This window comes from Zootoca vivipara, chromosome 7 (genome assembly GCF_965207765.1).
Source record: "Zootoca vivipara chromosome 7, rZooViv2.hap1.1, whole genome shotgun sequence".
Taxonomy (NCBI): domain Eukaryota; kingdom Metazoa; phylum Chordata; class Lepidosauria; order Squamata; family Lacertidae; genus Zootoca; species Zootoca vivipara.
The window spans coordinates 39383205-39402997 of NC_142590.1; the positions used below are offsets into that span (position 1 = coordinate 39383205).

The window sequence follows — 19793 nt, forward strand, 5'->3', positions numbered from 1 at the left end:
GCTGGGAGGTGGTGTGAAGATGTGACCAGACACAACTTTGGGGATCGCATGTACTTCTTGAGCACATCTGATCGCCTACAGTTGAATTGAGCCTGCATTAACTTCCTGCCCACTTGCATGTCAGAAACAGACTATGAAGATTCGTAAACTTCCACTTTGGCACTAAGGCACCAAGCAGTGGAAATTCCTGTGTGGATAGCACCTGATAGACCAAATGTTGTGAACAATACCAACCCAAATACTGGCATGACCAGTCAGTAACACGAAACAAAACAAAACATCACTTTCAGAATGGCACCACTGAGGAACATTTTCCACTGGCATCTTCCTGAGAAGATGGCAGGCTGCGTTCAGATATCACTCCAGAATCCTGGCTATCTGCAGGTGTAGCTGAAATACAGAAGCAGAAGAACAATCCAGTGATTTCAGGTTCTTTGTGTGAATCTGCTCTTTACAATTAATCTAAGGAATTCTCTGTTTGTTTTAATTTCATGCCCATTTTTTATGTTGAATCATACAAATACCAGTATTTGAAATACAAATAAGCTTATCACCTCATGTTATTATAGCTTGTATCTTTCTAGTTTCCAGATTGTGGCTTATTAGATCAACTCCCCAATACTACTGCAAATATTCAACTATTACTTTACTTTATGTAGTCTACAAAGATGCTATTAAATCCTTAAAAGTTTCAAACACCCCCCCCCCCAAATTAACAATTCTAAAGAGTTTGAGATTAATTTCCAAGTAGTTTGCCCTCTTGTGGCTACTCAAAAATTAAACATCAGAACTTAAAACTCCAAAAATCATTTCCACATCCCACTTTCATGCCATAGAATGTGAGAAAAGAATAGAAAGATTGGCTTTGTTCCTTAAAAATCTGGGGTGGTATCTGACTCATAGCCTGAATAGATTACTGAAATTAATGGATTTGTTAGTCTGGGTCATCTATGAGTATGCCTTAGAACTGTCCGTCAATGATATCTGACATTCTGTAAATCCATTTGGCTAAAGATACATATGACTAAATCCACATATGACTAAACCAGATAAAGATACTTGTGAAAGCAAGGGTTGAAGGACCATTTCACTACTAGCAGAAGTGTACCTGCCACACAGCACTATCAGCTAGATCCATTAGAAAAAAAGCATCTTGGAAGCAAAGGAGTAGAATACACATATGTATAGTGCTTTTACAAAATGAACTTTGTTCCCATGTTGAAGTTAGAAGCTTTTCAAAACATACCTTCTCAGCTTGAGACAAACTGCTGCTAGGAAGAATTTTTTTTTTCAGTTTTCAGGCAACCTAATTATGTACACAAAACAGTATGTGGTGCTTCAGAGTATGTATTTAGGTCACATAGTTGTGAGTGCTTCTCTGCATCAAAAACAAAGCACATGTATAGGGAAAGAGTTTCAAGTCTAGCCTTTTTTTAATGTGCTAGCTTTTCATACATAGGATTTTAAAAAACAACAACAGGTAGGCATGAACATACAAATAAAAGCTATTTCATGAGTTATTTCAGCATGTTTCTATCAGCCATGTTTGTGGCAGAACAGGAAAAATAGTTCTTCAAAAGTAGTTCTTCTGAAGGGAAGAGTTAACTCTTGCTGGTTGGTGAATGTTTGAAACTGTGGGAAATGTTTCTGTATCACAGCTCTGAGCCAGCCAAAGGTTGCCCATAGTATGCTTGATTTTCCCCTACACTGGGCTAAATGCATGAAACCAAGAAAGGTAAACACAACACTTAAGGGGTTTTTGTGTGTGTTGTTTTTCCTTTTTTGTGTGCGGTTTTTCCTTGACCTTACCAAATCTGAAAGCAGCTATCCTATATAATAATCTCCAAGATGTCCCTGCGTCCAGTTGTCCCGTGTGTCCCTGGGGTACTGCGCATGGGCCCCAGGGACACAGGGATTGGACAGCAGAGGCGCACACGCTCTCCCCCCCCACCCCTCTGCCAACTGCCGCTCCCGGCCGGACAAGCGCCTCAGTGTGCTTGCGCTAAAGAGCGAGGAGGAGGAGGAGGCTGCTTTAGCCCCCTTTCCCCCCCCCTACGACCAGCAGACCAAGGGGCTCAGTACCTTGGATGCCGGTCTGGTGGGACATGACGGCAAGCAGCCGCCAGGAACTGCCGCCTCTCGGGCCGGGGGCAAAGGCAGGAAGCGGCGCCGGGGAAAGAGAGCCGCAACTCAGCGCCTCGCTTGCCTTCGCCCCGGCGGAGGCTCCTTCCGGCCAGGCAGCGGCGCCAGGACTCGGGCCGGAGACACCGGGAAAGCGGCAGAGACGTCTGCTTCCTGTCGGCGGCTGCGAGAGAGGAACGGAGGAGGAGAAAGCAGCGCTTTCTCCTCCTCCGTTCCTGTCCCCCTGCCGCCGACAGCAAGGACAGGTCCCAGGGTTTGGAGAAGCGCTGCGCAAGCGCTTCTCTGAAACCCAGGGTGTTCTAGCGCCCGTTATTAAACGGGCTGAAAACCACTAGTTAATTTATATTTCCACAATTCAAGAAGAAAAGCAAACAGGAGCTAAATATTTTAAGAAGGACCGTGCTAAAGAGGGAAGTACTATAGCTCAGTGGTAAAACACACCCCACATGGGCAAAAGGTTATAGGTTCAATGCCTAGTGTCTCCTGGTAACGGAAATATCCTACCTGAAACTCTGGATGTCAGCATAGCTGCCAAGTCTCCCGATTTTCACGGGAAACCCCCGTATTTTGTTACCATTTCTCACTGTTATCCCAAATTGATTATATCCCGTAAAGCTCCTGCCGGCGGCCATTGGACATGCACAGAAGCGATTTCTGATGCCCAGACATGCTGGGATAGCGCATCAGCATTCATATCAGGAGTCTTTTAGGATAACGTATCCTAACCTAATGCCATGCTTACCTCACTGTAAGTCATGTGAAAGCTGTGGCCCACACACTTGTCTTAGTTGTTATTTATCCCCTTCCTGGCTGGGTGGACAGCCACAACACACCTGCTATGCAACAAACGGAACCTTTTGAATGCTTACCAGATGTTTCCTTTGCAGCTTCAGCCACAACATTCAGTGAGAGAGGTGGCGGAATGTAGTGAATCCCTGGCAGAAATCCCTGAGGTATAAAAGGTGGCAATGGAGTGTAATAACCTGGACAGAAATCTCCACCTACATCTTGCATCTGCGTGAAGGCAAAGAGACAAAGGTATTTGGTTTCAGTCTGAATACATAAAAAGGCAGAAGGCTAAGACAAAATGTGTTTCGTTATCATATAATTCTGAATCGTTTACAAAGATTTATGTTTAGGTTGACCAGGAGCAAAAGAGGTCACTGGTTATGCTCTACTTCCAGTGTCAGATATAGGATGCCTCTGAATACCATTTGCTAGGAATCACACGTGGGAAAAGTGTCATGGCACTCGGGACCTGCTTGCAGCTTCCATCTGGCTGGCCACTGAAAGAACAGAATGCTGGAGTAGATGGGCCTTTGGCTTTCCTTATGAACTTATGTCCAGGGTCCTGCAGCTTTAATAGTTGTGCAGAAGAGGGAAATTCTACAGCTGTAGCTTGCATTACAAGCTGCTACTGATAAATTACAGGAGCCCTGTCCTTTTTGGCACCTAGCTACCGTATTCCAGATTGACTGGGGAAATTATGGCAGTTTTCATCAGACTGGGAAGCCATTCTGCACTTACATTTTCATACCATATCCATTTACAGGGTCCTGGGCTTCCATTCAAGTGCAAAACTGTGAACATGGGCAAAGTTCTCCATGTACATGTGCCCTAACAGGAGCCAGTTGCAATATGTACTTTAAAAAAAAATTCCCCTAAAACCCCAAGGGAATGATTAGTTCAATTATCTGGCAGGTTCAATTTCTGATGTGGGTTCCTCTAGTGTAGATACCTTGAAACCACTTCTGTCAAATTCTGTCCGATTTACTTTCACTTTGAAGAAACAATTATCAGTGTATGGATACACTATATTTTGCGCCAACTAGGAGCTGGGTATTTCAAATGAGGATCATTTCTGAGTGAACCACCAAATATGTACCCCACTGAAAGCAAAGGAGAACACCTGAACTTGGATGCACATATCTGTTAAAAGTAGTGGTTAAATCACATTTAGGGTACTTCCACACCTGGCATTTTGTGTGCGATAGTCATGCTTTGTTCACTTACTCTTTACAAGACAGCTACACAGCTGTTGCATTGTATTTTTCCTGTTCTGCTGTCTTTCCTCAGAAGAACAGACATACACTGAAATGTCTGGCTTTATTATTCAATTGATTAATCACTTTCCACAAGGCATCCTGATGCCTAACAGACACCTTTTTCAGAAGAACAGTAGAGTAACAACCTTCACAGGTGTGGATGCCCTTAGAAGTACTTAAATATTTTTTTAGAACAGCAATATTTTCCTGTGGGCATTGATCTATCACAACATATATATGCTGTTACCTTTGTAGTGGAAACAATTTTAGCACTCTGCTTATCTTGTTTTTTAATTGATATTTTAATTAGCACTAAAATGCTTTTCTGGCTTTATTTTTTTATGAAGTAAAAACCCCTTTGTGGTCAGCACCATTTTAGCAATGTGGTTAACAGCGGTGATCAGGAAAGATTTTTAGTTTTTATTACCACTATAATACCGCTTTGATTAAAAGTAAATAACCATAAAATACACACTGGCATTAAATATTGATTCCAAACTAAGCAAAGTGCAAAAATGGCACCAACTACAAAGGCTGTATTTATTTTTTCATTTAACAAAATTTATAGACTGCTTTATCAGTATAACAAATGTATGCTTCGCTTCCAGTAGCTGCTCACATGATTTGGACCTTCTTTTCTACCCACATCAGCTGTTTCACATCCAGTGATGAGGATGGAACATAGCAGGTCTATACATATAGTAATAGTGTAGAAAGTCAATTCCAATTGTAGCTTACAGCAGAAAAGCCATGACTGGATGGTGCTAGGAGCTGCCTGTCTGGAAGCTCACTCCAGTGTGTATCCAGTTTGTACAGTTCCTAATAGTAGCCTATCTAAACCACTCCCAGAGATATTATCTATATTCAGGACCAGGAGTTGGAAAGGTGGAAAACTCAATAAAAGTACTGTAAAGGGACAAGTTTTGTATAACCCTGAAATTTACCGCTTTTTTGTTTTGTCTACCTACAATGCAACCAGAGGCAAAGGGTTTTCTTTCTTTCTTTCTGCAAGTATATTTCAAGACCTGAGTTCCTGCATTCAAGCAGAGCTTGCATTAAGCAGCATTATGGATAAAACATCACTTACTGGCATAGAAGCAACACCTCCTGGCCCATGATTGCTAGGAAAGTGCCTGAAACCTGCTTGCAGGGGTAAGACGGAGGCAGGTGAAGGGCCTCTGTAGCCTGTTTGGTTGATAGCAAATCCAACAGAAAATGGATGGTAAGGGTACATCCCAGAATACCCAGGATACACTTTGGGAGGCTCCCTCTCCACAGATTCTGGGCCCACAGCGGCACATCCTTGAGGCTGGTCTACAGAGAAATAGAATAGTTGAACGGAATAGTGTTATAAACAATATATGTAAGATTTCCATGTATTTTAGCATCTTGAAAATGCTGTGCTTCCACTATTTGAACATTCATGAGTAGGTGCTTTTTAGATATCCTCCCAATGTTGTAGGAGATGATTATCCAGGACCAGTTCTGTGCAGCTAAGAGGATGCTTAAATTGCCAAAACGTGGGGAGAAGGTCATAACTCCACTGCACTGGGGCAAATTGCCAGGTCTGTGGGAAAGAACCTCACAATTGGGTTGTAACTACATAGCTGGGTTCAGAGTGTACTTAGGGGTTGGTGAAACAGGCCTTCGCTGGAGGTGCAGGCATGGGCCCAGGGAGAAGCAATAATCACCCCAGAAATCTTTCTCCAGCTATCTGTGTAAAGTTGTGAATTTAGACAAGAGCGGGGAGCTGAGCTGTGGGAGAAATGGCAAGGTGGAGACTGGAATGTGTCGTGGTGAGATCAAAAGTGGGACAAGCTTCCCATCCTCATTGCACCACGGAACAAAGGCATGCAGGAGTTTTCACCCTTCCTCCAAGCCTCTCACTCACTCTGGTCACTTCAAGTACTTGGGTACCATAAAATGCAGCAATTTCTAATCCGGCTATTATGGTAAAGTCAGTTTTTTTTCTGGGGATGGCGCCACCAACACAGCTCCTTGCGAAGGGTGCAAAAGACCCTAGTTACGCCTCTGGCTGGGTTATTAAATGTTCTTACAACTATGTAGAGGTACTAATGGATAAACAGCTCCCACCCAGCTGGAGAATGTCCAGAGACACCATTCCTAGTCACAGATTAAAAGATTCTAGACACCATGTAGTATCGAAGGAAAGTTAAACACTACCAGGGCTTCTGAATTTGCAGCACTTGTGGCTGGAAGATTTATTGGTATTTCGAAACAAAACAAAACAACCTGATGCATTTGAAAGCAAGCACACAGGTTTAATGCTAAGTCTAAATAAAAGAATAACATGCAGGCTGTTTTAATAGTGTTTAGTACACTGACAAACCAGTAGATGGCAAATCACAATTAAAGATAGCACAAAACAGAGATAATAGAATTAAACAGCTAGAGAGCATGTTGAAGTCATATTAACCACATATTTTTTAGAACTGAACCAACAGGTTCTGAAAATTTAAAACTGAGGAAAATTGCAGAGCTTAAATACAACATTTTGCAACATATATGTTCTTGAGAAATTTCTTTTACTTACAGCTTGTTTATTTAAGGCAGTATTGCTATCAACTTGCTAGAGTTAACATTTTCTAAACTTCATGTTGTTAATTTAACCCTTAAATTCAATAATGAGAAAGCTGACCAAAAAAATATAAACAAAATAAAAAAAGTCCTTCCAGTAGCCCCTTAGAGACCAACAACGTTTGTCATTGGTATGAGTATTCTAAGTATTGTAAAATAAAATTTATTTTTGCAAAGTTAGATCTTGATTTTCCCCCTCCCAAAATTCACTGCAGCTCTAGATATTTGTAAAAGCAGCCACATATGAGGCCCACTTTCATTGCAAAAATAAATTTTCATAAGATGACAGTCAAATCCCAGGCTTGCTTTTCTCTTTTATATTTTATGCACCTGGTCCTAACAAATCTGGCAGTAACTTCCCAGTTTATTTGCACTGGCTGTGATATATTCCCCTTGCTAAAGGAGATGTCCGTAAACTACAACAAACTTCATTTTAAGTCCAGACTCTGGGCTAGTCTTGTTGCTCTATTGGCAATTCAGTGCTGTGCAGGGCCTGCTGCAAGCTCATTTCACTCTTAAAACAAAGACCGGCTGCATAGATTTGTGGGGTGGCTTTTCTTTCTTCTCTTTTCTGCAACAATGAAACATGGTCAAGCAGCCTCCAAGACTAAATTCCTGCAGCTACAAAGTCCTCAAGCAGGATATGGAACTGCAAAATTAATAAATAAGTCCATACTATCTTTTCAGGGAAGAAGAAATCCCAAATAGCACAATTGCCAAATCTCAACAACAGAAAACAGAAATTATTGAGGCAGAGCAGGTGGAACATTTGCAAAGGTGCATATATGCAAAATAAATAATGGCTATGAACACATCAGCCTGTTTGAAGCATTGCTTTAAGCTGGGCCACATACCTAAGTCTATGAAGGTTGGAGAGCTGGGTTTGGGTGGTGTCCTGGCAGTCTTTGTCCTCGTACAGTGGCTAACTGCTGCAGAAGTCACCTTAGCTCCTTCCTGCACAACAGACCCCTGGGTGTGGGGTTCTGAAAGATTCAGCCTGAAGCACTTTCTGCCGCCACCTGTGGCTGCCACCTGTTCATCGCTGCGACTGTGCTGACCAGGTGGCAACATTTCCCTGAGTGGGGAGTCCGGTCCCTGCCTCTTCAAGGCCTTCTGCGCAGCCATGATCTTCTGGCGTTCAGTAATGAGAGCACATTTTTCACATGGGCACTGCTTCCAGCGGCAGTGGCCTGCATGGCCCTTCACGGGTACCACAAAGCCGTGGTTCCGGCAGCGTGAGCATTTGGGGGCCCGGAGAGACTGAGCAGCTGCATCTTGGGACTCCATGGCAGGCAACTGTTTGCAGCCCCACCACGCCAAAGCAGCAGATCTGAATCTGCTCTCAGAGGCTGCAGAGAATAGCTACAATATAGCTAGTGAGCCTGGGCCTACAGAAGGGGAGCAGTTCTGCTCCAAAAAGAAAAGAAACGATTGGCCAGCCCCCAGAATACAGTAGAACTCCTGTAGCAGACTTCAACAGAGTAATGGGTGGGTGGGTGGGTGGCATTGCATATCCTCAAAACCCTTTGTTTTTAAAATCAAACCTCAGATTCAAACACAGTGTTCTAAGCTTGCTGACTCCCTTTTCCCTCTGTCAGAAAGGAGGTGGGACTTTTGGTTTAAGGACTGCAGGCGATTGCTAACAGAAGATAAGGAACTCAGTCTTCCAGTGGTCCTGCAATAATTTTTCTTAAGAAGCAGGCTGCTCAGTTTTGAGCTTTAACAGGACATGAGGGGAAATAGGAATTAATTGCTCCCAAAAAGGGGGTCCCAGCCTCATAGGGAGGACTGGACACTAGGAAGGAGCGCGGGTGTTTGAGGCTCCTCTCCAGTCGGGAAAAATGACAGAGACTACACCAGGATTCAAGAAAGTCTGATCTTTTATTTAAAAGAACAGAAGACTGTTGCAACAGGGTGTTTCTCTCTCCCATAGGAGAAAAGAAGGACCCAGAACAAAAGCGTGCCTGCCCTTATTATATCAACATTTTGAAATCCCCCCTCCTGGAGCTCAAGACCACCCCCAGAAGCCCCATACTGTACATACATCACAGAAGGGGTGTAGCCCAAGACCACCCCCCTCCCCGGTACATCATACATCACAGAAAAGGGCAGTCTATGACAGAAATCTGAGTCCATTGTTTATCCCATGTCTGTCAGCTACCTGTTAATGTTCACTTGATTGGATCACGGGCGGGGGGCGGGAAGCCTGGCCAGTCTTTTTGTAATGATAAATACTTCGTTCCTGAGCCAGGTCACAGGCTCACCCTGTTTACACCTTAAATGTGCCCTTAAGGCAGGATCTGGGAGCAGAGAGACAATGTGGAGGTTTTTCCATTTCGTCCCTCCTTTCAGAGAAACCATTTGGTCAGTCTGGGAGAGTCAAAATGGTTTCAGGACTGTCCCCTTTGCTGCTTCACACATGTGGTCCATACATTTGCGTACGTGTCTGCTTGGTACATTGATGAACAGTTAATATATACTGTATACAGAAGACCTTAAGTCTTATAACAATTGTGGTAGCATTCACTGAGATAGTGTTGTTTTACTGGCATTGGTTAACCCCATGGCTGAGTGATTCTTGTGCTGGCCTCTACGTGCGGCTGCTTAAACCAGTGTTGGCTTTTGGTTAATTAAAAACTGGCCAGCTGCATATGTTCTAAGTTTTATGTACGTGGAGAACATGTGGCCCCTCAGATGCTATGGGACAGCATCCTCAATGCTTTGTTCTTTTTATTACAGTGGTACCTCGGGTTACGTATGCTTCGGGTTACGTATTTTCAGGTTACGAACTATTGTAACCCGGAAGTAAGTAACCCGAGCTCTCTGGGAACACATACCAGCTTTAAACCATGCCACCACTCCAGGAAAAAGAGGCAGATATGGATCACGAAGCTGGGTCATTGTCCACAACTCTAATTTCGTGAAAATAGATACTTTCATGAGTCCTTTCAGAAACTGCTCAGGAGCTATTGTGTCCAACAGTTGCCGAAAGGTCAACTTCTGCTAGAGGGTTCTGCTGTTGAAAAACTTGACCCACACACCAGTGCCTCCTTCAGGAACTGCCCTCTCTAGCTTTTTGCTACTTCTCAGCAGGACAAGGAATCTGCTTTAAAAGCAGACCTCTCAGGCACTGACATTGTCCCATTTTTGTGAAGCTGCAGTTTGCTTCCAAAACACAGTAACATGAGGAAACGAAAGAGCCATGTACAGTAGTTAGTTGCCTAGCATTCATTCTCCTTTTGCATTTAGTGGGGACAACTACCGGTAATATGCTCATCATTTATCCTTGAAAACTTTAAACTTATCATACTGTATTGGTGCTTCCAGATAGCAGCTTATCACAAATGGGTCATTTAGAGAAAGCAAGGGGTCCATGGGGTCACGAAGAGTTGGACACGACTTAACGACTAAACAACAACAAACGGGCAAGAGGTGTTCTTTAATTTACCGGTACTGAAAATTCCATTGAAAGTGTAAAGCCAGATGAAATAGGGGGAAATACAGGCTGTCATTTTTATGTCAATGATGTTGTGTGGATGCTGCAAAAAACTTGTATGCATGAACAACATCAATCATAGACCCCTGCTTGAGAGCACATTGAAACTTTGTTTCCTTCATGACAGTTAAAAATTTGGAATTTAAATTCAGCACTATGAATATGAGGTAGAGTCAGAAACTAACATTTATTACTTTGCATTAAAAGGGGAATGAGGGTATATTAGTAGTTCTCAAATATTTAAAGTGCTGTTTTAAAGACTGACAGTGAGAGAACGATAAAAGGTACTGTAATATCCTAAGCCACAGCTGCAGCAGCAGCGGCAATGGCAGCAGTAGAGGTTTGGCCAGAAAATAAGGAAAGCTTTGTCAGGTCTATTTTATCTTTGTCAAAACGTATTTTCAGCCCTCTTACAACAGCACGGAAAATTCTTAGCATCACTCCCCTCTAGTCCTAGAACACAGGAAGGCAACCTTAAATCCTCAGCCTACTTTTACGTGACCCTCAGACTGCCGTAATTCCCTGTAGGTGAGGGGAAAGTGAGGGAAAGGCAGGTTTTAGAAAGAGAGCTGCGGAAGAAAAGCGGTGGTTTGGCTCTGGCCCCACCCATCATTGATATGTGGTCTCTGGCAGATTACACCCAGCCACACACTGGAGGGTTAATCTGACTATGAGATGGAAATCCCCAACTAGCTTTATGTACATTACAATCCCCAATAATACATTCAGGTTTAAAAGATCACTATTTTAAACCCTGATGCTCAGAAATCTAAGGGCATGAGACATTTATTTATTTAATGTTAATTTAAGACAATACAAAATGGCTGCCATAGGCAGCAAAAAAAAAGAAGACGCAATGGTACTTTCTTCCAGTGAGTACCATTACAAAACAAGCACTGGTCATGCAGATTTGGCAAACCTTTTCTCAGATAATCCATTCTACCACAAAACACTACCCTGAAATCCCCACTTCTCTGTATCCCTTTTATCCTGTAACTCTCTCCCATTATATTTCACTTCTTTCTCCCAGCTTTTTTTTACCACTAACAACCTACCTTCTTGCACAATTCACATCCAATAAGTAATGTTTGTTTTCTAAGTATCCATGCACCTCCTTCTTAGGAGATCATGGTGCCATTTACCGGTAGTTTAGGCTGAGTGACATATAGCCACTAGGACCATGCTGGCTATGTTAGCCAGTAACATACACCCATTGTCTACTTTACTTACATCAAACTCCAACCTTTAGCAGTTAAAAGTTAAGGCTTAACATCTTTTGGGGAATCCCATGTTGTCTTATTTCTCCCAAAAGTGTTTGGAAGAAATGAATGAGTGAACAATCAGCCTCTGGTTATTTAAATATGGAAGATAAATGTATTTTAAAATCTGTTATTTTTAACTCAAGCAAACTCTTCTACATTGTGGTTAAATCTTATTATTAAAGAGAGTTGAATCCTTAGGCTTAGGGCATGTATTTAAACGCCTGCTTCCATAGTCCTAGGCATGTTTTCGCCCACTGAGGCCTTGTGGCTTGCAGCAAAGCCACACAGAGTAGGCTAGAGTGTATGCAATGCACAGTCCTCACCAGGGCCGATCCTTCCTTTGGAGGCTGAGTCTCTATGGTTAGAGGAACCCTGGGATTCCTGGCAGTTGGGAAAGTAGCCATTAATCGGCTCCTGGCCCTTCTCCCTTGCACTGAATATGCCTTGTCCTTCTGCAGACCAGGGAAAATGCAGTTCCTGGAAGGAGGAGACTAGCAGCACCAAGTTCACCACCTCCCAGAACATATCTTGGCTGTGGAGTGCAGCTGCCTATAATTCCTGGAGAACGGGAATCAACAGCAAATCCATCAGCGGCCTGGAGAAAATGGAAATGGAGGCCTCTAGGTCTTGCACATACCCCGACCCCAAGCTCTGGTCTCGACTCTGGACAGTTGCTTGCCCCACTTCCTGGAGCTCTCAGGGAAGCAGCAGAAGCAGCAGCCCTGCACCCCCACTTTTGTGCAAGGCCTCAAGTGGCTACAGGGCCATGGATGCTGTGGCCTCCCTAAACAGCAGTCCACTCTCTCTGTGCAAACATCGGCGCTGCCTATCAGCAGCAGCTGTAACCAAAAAAGCAGCCCCACCTCCACCAGAGGAAGAGTATAGCTGTGAGTATGGGTCAACGACTTACCTGATACTATGCTCCCTGGGTGGCGTGGTGAGCTGTGGCGCAACCCACACAGCAGTATGCCCACTGGATGTGGTGAAGTGCCGCATGCAAGTGGAACCTATGCGCTATCGGGGACTTTTTCAGGGGCTTAGTCTCACTGTGCAAGAGGAGGGAATGCGTGGTCTGATCAAGGGGTGGGCTCCAACAGCCATAGGCTACTCCATGCAAGGACTTGCCAAGTTTGGCCTCTACGAGTACTTCAAGATATATTACTCTGATTTGTTGGGTCCCGAACAAGCTTATCTGTGGCGTACCAGCGTTTACCTCGCTGCTTCAGCCAGTGCTGAGTTCTTTGCTGACATTGCTTTGTCCCCAATGGAAGCTGCCAAGGTACGAATTCAGACCCAGCATGGCTTTGCCAACACACTGCGGGAGGCAGTTCCCAAGATGTACATTGAAGAAGGGCTGTGGGCTTTCTACAAGGGGGTGGCTCCACTCTGGATGCGGCAGATCCCTTACACCATGATGAAGTTTTCCTGCTTTGAAAGAACTGTAGAGGCTCTCTACAAATACGTCATGCCCAAACCACGGGATCAGTGCACCAAAACGGAACAACTTGGAGTCACATTTGTTGGTGGATATATTGCTGGAGTCTTTTGCGCTGTAGTCTCACACCCAGCTGATTCTGTGATATCTGTGCTCAATAAAGAAAAGGGCAGCACTGCTGTAGATGTCCTCAAGAAATTGGGCATGAAAGGTATCTGGAAAGGGCTATTTACCCGCATCTTAATGATTGGCACTCTCACTGCCCTGCAGTGGTTCATCTATGACTCAGTTAAGGTTTATCTCAAGCTACCCCGGCCCCCACCACCTGAGATGCCTGCCTCTTTGAAAAAGAAACTCTCTGAAAAATAGATCCGCACTGTGAGGCTATACTGCTATGTTTCAAGGATGTCATAAGTCATAGTTCTATAGGAATTTCTACTCTACTAATATGTGGTTATGAGTAGAATGTAGAAATCCATCACACTCTTATTCTGAATGTAAAACTAAGCTGCACAGTGCTCCAGCAACATATTGAGTAAGCTACTTAAAATACCGTAACTACTTACTGCAACACATGATTTAGCATAATAATTTTCCATATTTTATTTTGCTATTTCATTCAAAATTACATGGTGCATATTTTCGTTTATAGTTTTTATAGGCTGTTAAAAATTTTAAGGTTACCATAACCAGCTAATAGCAACTGCTAGATGAGCTGATTGTTTTAATATGTTGTCATGCTCTGAAGATTATTGTCATTTGTCAAGTTGTTAGTATTCACTATCAGATGGAACCCTGATTATAATGTAGCAAGTTGTAGATCCCATGTACACCAGCTGTTTGAGACAACATCAAACATACATACTTTAAAAAGTAGTACTCAAAAAGTTAGTGAGGTTGTTTTAGAGAATACTTTTGAAGATATAGATCTTGGTGAGAGAGCCTGTTTATGTATGCAGAAGGGCAGGGCATTTTATTTGATAGGCCTTGCCCTGTACCTCACCACAAATCTCATTGAGAGTATCCTGGGCTTAAAAAATGATGAGCATCAGACATGTTGCTAGTATTATATTGATTCAGATACCACAGTATGGAAAGGAAGTCCTCTATGCTTGGGGCTTGGCTGAAAGTTGAATTTATATGTTCCTTTAATGCATATGTTGCACTTTCCATAATATGTATAGTTCATTTTCCTACAATTTCATGTGGGCATTGAGTGTTCACATACTAAATAAAGTTATTGTAGTTATTGAGAAAATAAAAGGCTTTCTTTGGGACAGTGTTTGCTAAAGCTTTATTTGTTTGTTTGTTTATTAATTTACACACACTGCTTTTTCCAATTAAAGTTTACTGATCCAACACAGCCCCTGCCCTGAGGCTTAGATTGAATCTAAAATACACAACACAAAAGAAGAAGGTACAAAAGAAAAAAGCCAACTTGAAATTCTTAAATCAAAAAATTGGCCTACTTCTAGGACTACTATTCTCTCCCTCAGCTCTGCAGCCAGATGAAATGCTACAGCGTTCCATTAAAAGAACCATTTTGGATTCAGAATGTTATCAATAGCTTCTAATTAGAGCCCAATCAGATTTTTTCTTTGGCACCATATTTATAACTGGACAGCCCTTTCACATATGAAAGATACCAGTATTACAAAATCACATTCCATTTCCCAGACCTGTTCACTTTGTTTAGATACGCACACGCAACCCCCATACCCCTTTTTATTATAAAATACTGTATCTGAGAATATTGAAATAATAAGGTGATAATTTATTTGCATTTCCACTCATTAAAAAAAGAGCAGAATCCACTTGTGTTATACTTTCTGGTTGTTATACTTTTTTAATCTGGTATTAAAGATTTGGAAATGCTTTATATTTTGCACATTGGTAACTTTTGCATCTAATTGTGGGGGGGGGGACCTCATCAAAAAAGAATAATTTGTATTAATTGACATAGGAGTTGGCATTAGGCCCACAGAATTTTACACACTATTCAGTATCATTCAGGAAACAATTTAAAACTGATGTATGCTCTGCTCAGTTGAACCTCACTACTCCAATATTGCACCTAGTTCTCAACTGAGGTAGTAATTGGAGGTGAGGACTTACATGACAGAACATTCTTCCAATACCAAAACCCCCTCCAACCCTGCAAATAGATCTCTTATATCGACATGCATTATTATATGGGGAGATTGTTTTTTTGTATGGGTGGCCATACATTCAAGGGAACTCCCCCTGCATTCCCAAGGGTAACAACCCAGACACAACCTAATAACCTCATTGAGAACTAGCCTCAATACAGCATTTCAAGACCCTTGTTTAGGCATGTGTCATTCAAACACATGCTTAGCATGTGTTCCACAGATGGCTTAACAGATTTAAGTTAGGCCAGAAGCCAAAGCAAACATAGTTGCATGGCTTCCCCATACTTTTCATGCACGGTTGAAGACTTCACCTTTCCTGCCTGACAGTTTTCACACAAGATACTAAAAATGTTCATTTGACCATGTTGTATTATTTGTATTACATGTGACCATTGATGATATCGCATGGAATGTGAAAAGCAAAAATTGTATATACATTACAAATTTTACAGCTGCTTGTCGACCAAGTGAATTGAGTATATTGTTTGAAAATGCTGTATGAATTGCTTTAGATGATATTTCAACTAGCTCACATGCTAGTCATGACACTCCATGATATAGGCATGCATGAAAATAGTATGACATGCATGAAAGTGGTATATCATGGTAAAATATAGCTATACAAGTGTTAACTGTTTCAAGAAGAAAAGGAACCTTTGAGTGATTTCTCCATAGTAAAGAATAGTAAAGCTTGTTCTTTTATGAAAGCAAAACTGCAAATACTGTATTCCCCCCTTTTTTGTAAAAGGGCCCACTTGCAAAAAGATAGAAAGCAATCAATCCCTTTTTCTGTCTTTCATTCCAACAATTCCAAATATGAATATATTTTGATATGCAAATTATTGCTCTGCATATATTCTTCTGTTGTGATTATCAGTATGTGCTGATTGAAGTCAACAGCTCTTGCAATGATAACAATGCCACATGGATGTGGTTCAGTAGTGAAACTGTAGAATATTACTTTTACACAATGTTTTTGTTCCAGCTGGAGACTTAAAATAATTCTGCATAGAAAAGCATATTTCAAAAAACCTTTTTAATTTTAATCAAACATGCTTCAAGTGGGGTTTGTCACCTTTTTCCTGGCAGAGGCAGATAAAAGGGCACTTTAGAATTAAGAAAAAAATCAGGCATGTCGTTTACTCTTTGATGCATCATTTTGCAGGGATTATTTTGTTTTACATTGACTGAGTACTCTGACATTAGAGAGGGTGAAGATTCTGATATTTGCCCAAGCACCCTACTTTTATGGTAAGGCTGATGGACTCTATGTCATTGTTGGAAATCCAAGAGTTGTCAATTTCCCATTCATTATTTTCTCTCCCCTTCACCTCCCTCCTACCAAGGAAAAGCTGGCTTTAAACTTTGCTTGCTCACTCATGGCTAGGTTAAAATGCATTTAGGAGAGTTCTTAACTATATTGTTCTTGAACAATACTGGATAACATCATGTGTAGAATTTGCTTCGGCAATGTATATTCTGAAACAGAATTCAAATTGATTTCTGACATTCTTATTACTACGTAAATTGCTTAGTTTCTCAGATTTAATATCGTTAAATCCACAAATGGATAAATGATTATTACATGTAATTTTTATCACACTACATGTGTTAATTGCCACAATGTCTGTGTTATCGACAAAACTGTAATTATCATTCTCTGTATTTTTCAGCATTTAATTCTTTTCTGACCTGATTACTCTTTACATTTTTAGCAGGCGTTTTTTGCTGGCATCCATGATGCTTATTATACCAGGATAATAGTACTGGCATCTCTCTAATTTTTTTTTACCAGCAAAAGTACAATACTGTACAGTACATATACACATCTGCAACTCAGTATAACACTTCATACATCTGATGAAGTATTTGTAGTTCCTGAAAGCTTATGTCATTATAAATTTGTTAAGTCTTTGTGGTGTAACAAAAAGTGTTCTTGTTTTGTTTTCTGTTGCAAGAGAATAAAAAGGCTACTCTGGAAATTATTACAGGTGTGCTAACCATATGCTTAGGCCCCTCTGCTGTGTTTCTGAACTTGGCAGCTTTGGGTATTCGTCAGTGAAAGCAGTGTCTTGAAACCAAAGGGTTTCTCTTCGTTGGTGTGGACCAGTGGCTAACAATCTCTTTGCTGTTGAATGCAGTAACTGGTACACCTTAGCCAGATAGCCTGAGACAGTGTTTGGGATATACGTTGACACAAAGTGTGTATAAATTGGACTCATTTGAGATGAATGGATAGAAGGTCCCCTTGAACAAGCTGGACCAACCTTCTACTATTTCTGTAGGCATTTCTAATAGCTGACATTATTGTGTCTTGAAAAGCATGTTTGGTTGCCTAATTGATTTGACAGTTTTGAAGTTCTTCTGCCTGTTGAACTGACAATTTTCTGACTGGACCTCGAAGCTCATATTATTTGTGGCTCATGGGAAATTCTAGATGGACACAATGATTGCAGAAATCAAATCCTGGTCGCTTAGGGAGAAGTTCGCACCAGCAATTTGCTTCTGAAAATATATTAGAACTGTCCTTACGCTACAGGCGCAAAGAGTGAGTGGGAAAATTTTAAAACAAAACCCTGATCTAGGAATCAGAATGATAACCAAAATATAGTAAATTGTCCTAGAAAATCTATTGTCTCTGTTCTTATGAAATTCACATATAAAAATTAATAAGTGATACATACATTGTGTTGTAACATAGCTTTACATTCTGAACATTCACAATATCCTGCAGTTGGTTTATTTGTTTTTACTATGCATAGTATCCAAAATCAAATGCCCCAACCTAACCCATGTCACCCGTATGTTTTTCTACTAGTTTCCCTGGTAGTCTCCTTTCCTTTAAAAACAACAACTTTCCGCTTTGTAGCAGTTCTAGTGTGGATGAAAGTAAAATCTCTAATGGTTCGTTAGCAAAACAAGGGATCAAGGAGCTGTTCCTGTGCATGGAGCAGAAGCATCACAAAAGTTGCAATTAAAAACAAGAGATGGATTTGCCCTGTTTGTGGTCCTTTTCTTAGTGAGCTGTAGAGCAGAACAGCTCTTAATGCTTTGTGATACATCATATCCTATTAAAAGAGGCATTTTAATAGGAAGATAATTAAATGTACCATAAACAAACGAGAAGGTTTGCACAACCACAGTGAAGCCAATGAAAACAACAACACACTCAATTTATTGTATGAAATATATTGCTTTGACTTTTGAGAATTTTGAAAGTAGGATAAGAAATAACAAATAAACATATGATTTAGCTTATTTTATTTTTAGTTGGCTTTTGTAAACATATTCAATGGAATCAATTCAATTGAAAACGGGGAAGTTTGGGAAGTATTTTGTAAATAATCTCATTCTAACAAACTGCTTGTGCAACTGGTTCCTGTTCTCTGTGATGTAACACAAGAATGCACAAGTTTATAGAGGACCTGGCTGCACTTTTAAAAAATGTATATAATTCATTGAATGTCATGTGCTTCCTCTCTCCATCCACCTTGGACATATGCCATGCATATATATATATATATATATATATATATATATATATATATATGGTGAACTGTTCTTGCCCATCCCATCAATGGATGTACAGTGTAATACTGATGCCAATCTACATTCATGCAAAAATGCATGTGCAGGCTCTGTGTGAGTGTAGGCTCCATATTGATGCATATTCTGACTTTATCTAAGTATATTTTGTATACATGGCAGAGCCGTATACCCTATATTTAAAGCACATTCAACGTGGATTTAATAACATGACTTCCCCTGAAGAATCCTGGCAAATTTCGTTTTCCCCTCATGGAGCTAACAATTCTCAGCACCCAAAATAAACTACAGAATTGACATAAAATATCACATCATTGCGTTTGAACCAGAATTTGTGAGATTATCCTTCAAGTGCTAAAATATAGTTGGACTGATAATTGTATAAGCCTTAGGATTCAAAATCATGCATCTCTCTTTTACAAGCTGTGCTTCCTTTATGTCAGCAGATGGAGCTGTAAGATAAATAGTATTACCTAGTACAGTACTGTAACCAAATGGATACACAAAATAGGTCAGTTCCTGTTGAGGAAAGGAATAATTGGTACCTGTTGAGGAAAGGAATAATTTTGAGGCAGATCTGCAACCTGCCTATGATGGCATTTGTAAAAGTTTGGAGCTGCAAATCTTAATATATTTACTAGGTGTCCCTTTTAACTTGATGGAATTTACTTAGGGTTGTACATCACATTGGTCTAAAGGTGAACTTAAGTAGATAGTGGATCAAGCTTCTCATATTTTTTTCTCAATAGTGGTATGTAAGAGGTGGGGTCCCACAAGGATCCCTATTAGAACCTGTGCTTTTAAACTTGTTCATAAATGACATGAGCTTGGGGTGAGCTGGCAAAGTTTGCTGATTACACCAAATTGTTCAGGGTGTAAGAACAAAAAGAGATTTCAATGAACTCCAAAAATGATCTATACAAATTGAGTGAATAGCCATTAAAATAGCAAATGTAATTAAACATGACCAAGTGTAAAATGATAACAATAACAATAACAATAATAATAATAATATTGTTGGTACCCCGCCCAACTGACTGAGTTACCCCAGCCACTCTGGGTGGCTTCCAACAGAATATAAAAAACAAAACAAAACTTCCTTATACAGGACTGCCT

General features: G+C 41.0%; 1 protein-coding gene and 1 pseudogene across 2 annotated transcripts; one reads left to right on the forward strand and one right to left on the reverse strand.

Annotated features, from left to right (window-relative positions):
* Positions 1-286: 286 nt before the first annotated feature.
* Positions 287-8072, reverse strand: DMRTB1 (DMRT like family B with proline rich C-terminal 1). Its single transcript, XM_088673595.1, has 4 exons — positions 7640-8072; positions 5275-5501; positions 3012-3156; positions 287-390 (listed from the first exon to the last, which is right to left on the reverse strand). The coding sequence occupies exons 1-4, from the start codon at positions 8070-8072 to the stop codon at positions 287-289; spliced, it is 909 nt and encodes a 302-aa protein (XP_088529721.1).
* Positions 8073-11908: 3836 nt separating this feature from the next.
* On the forward strand, positions 11909-17109 carry LOC118089121 (solute carrier family 25 member 3 pseudogene; annotated as a pseudogene). Its single transcript, XR_015951040.1, has one exon. The product of XR_015951040.1 is annotated as a solute carrier family 25 member 3 pseudogene (transcript).
* The last annotated feature ends 2684 nt before the right edge of the window (positions 17110-19793 follow it).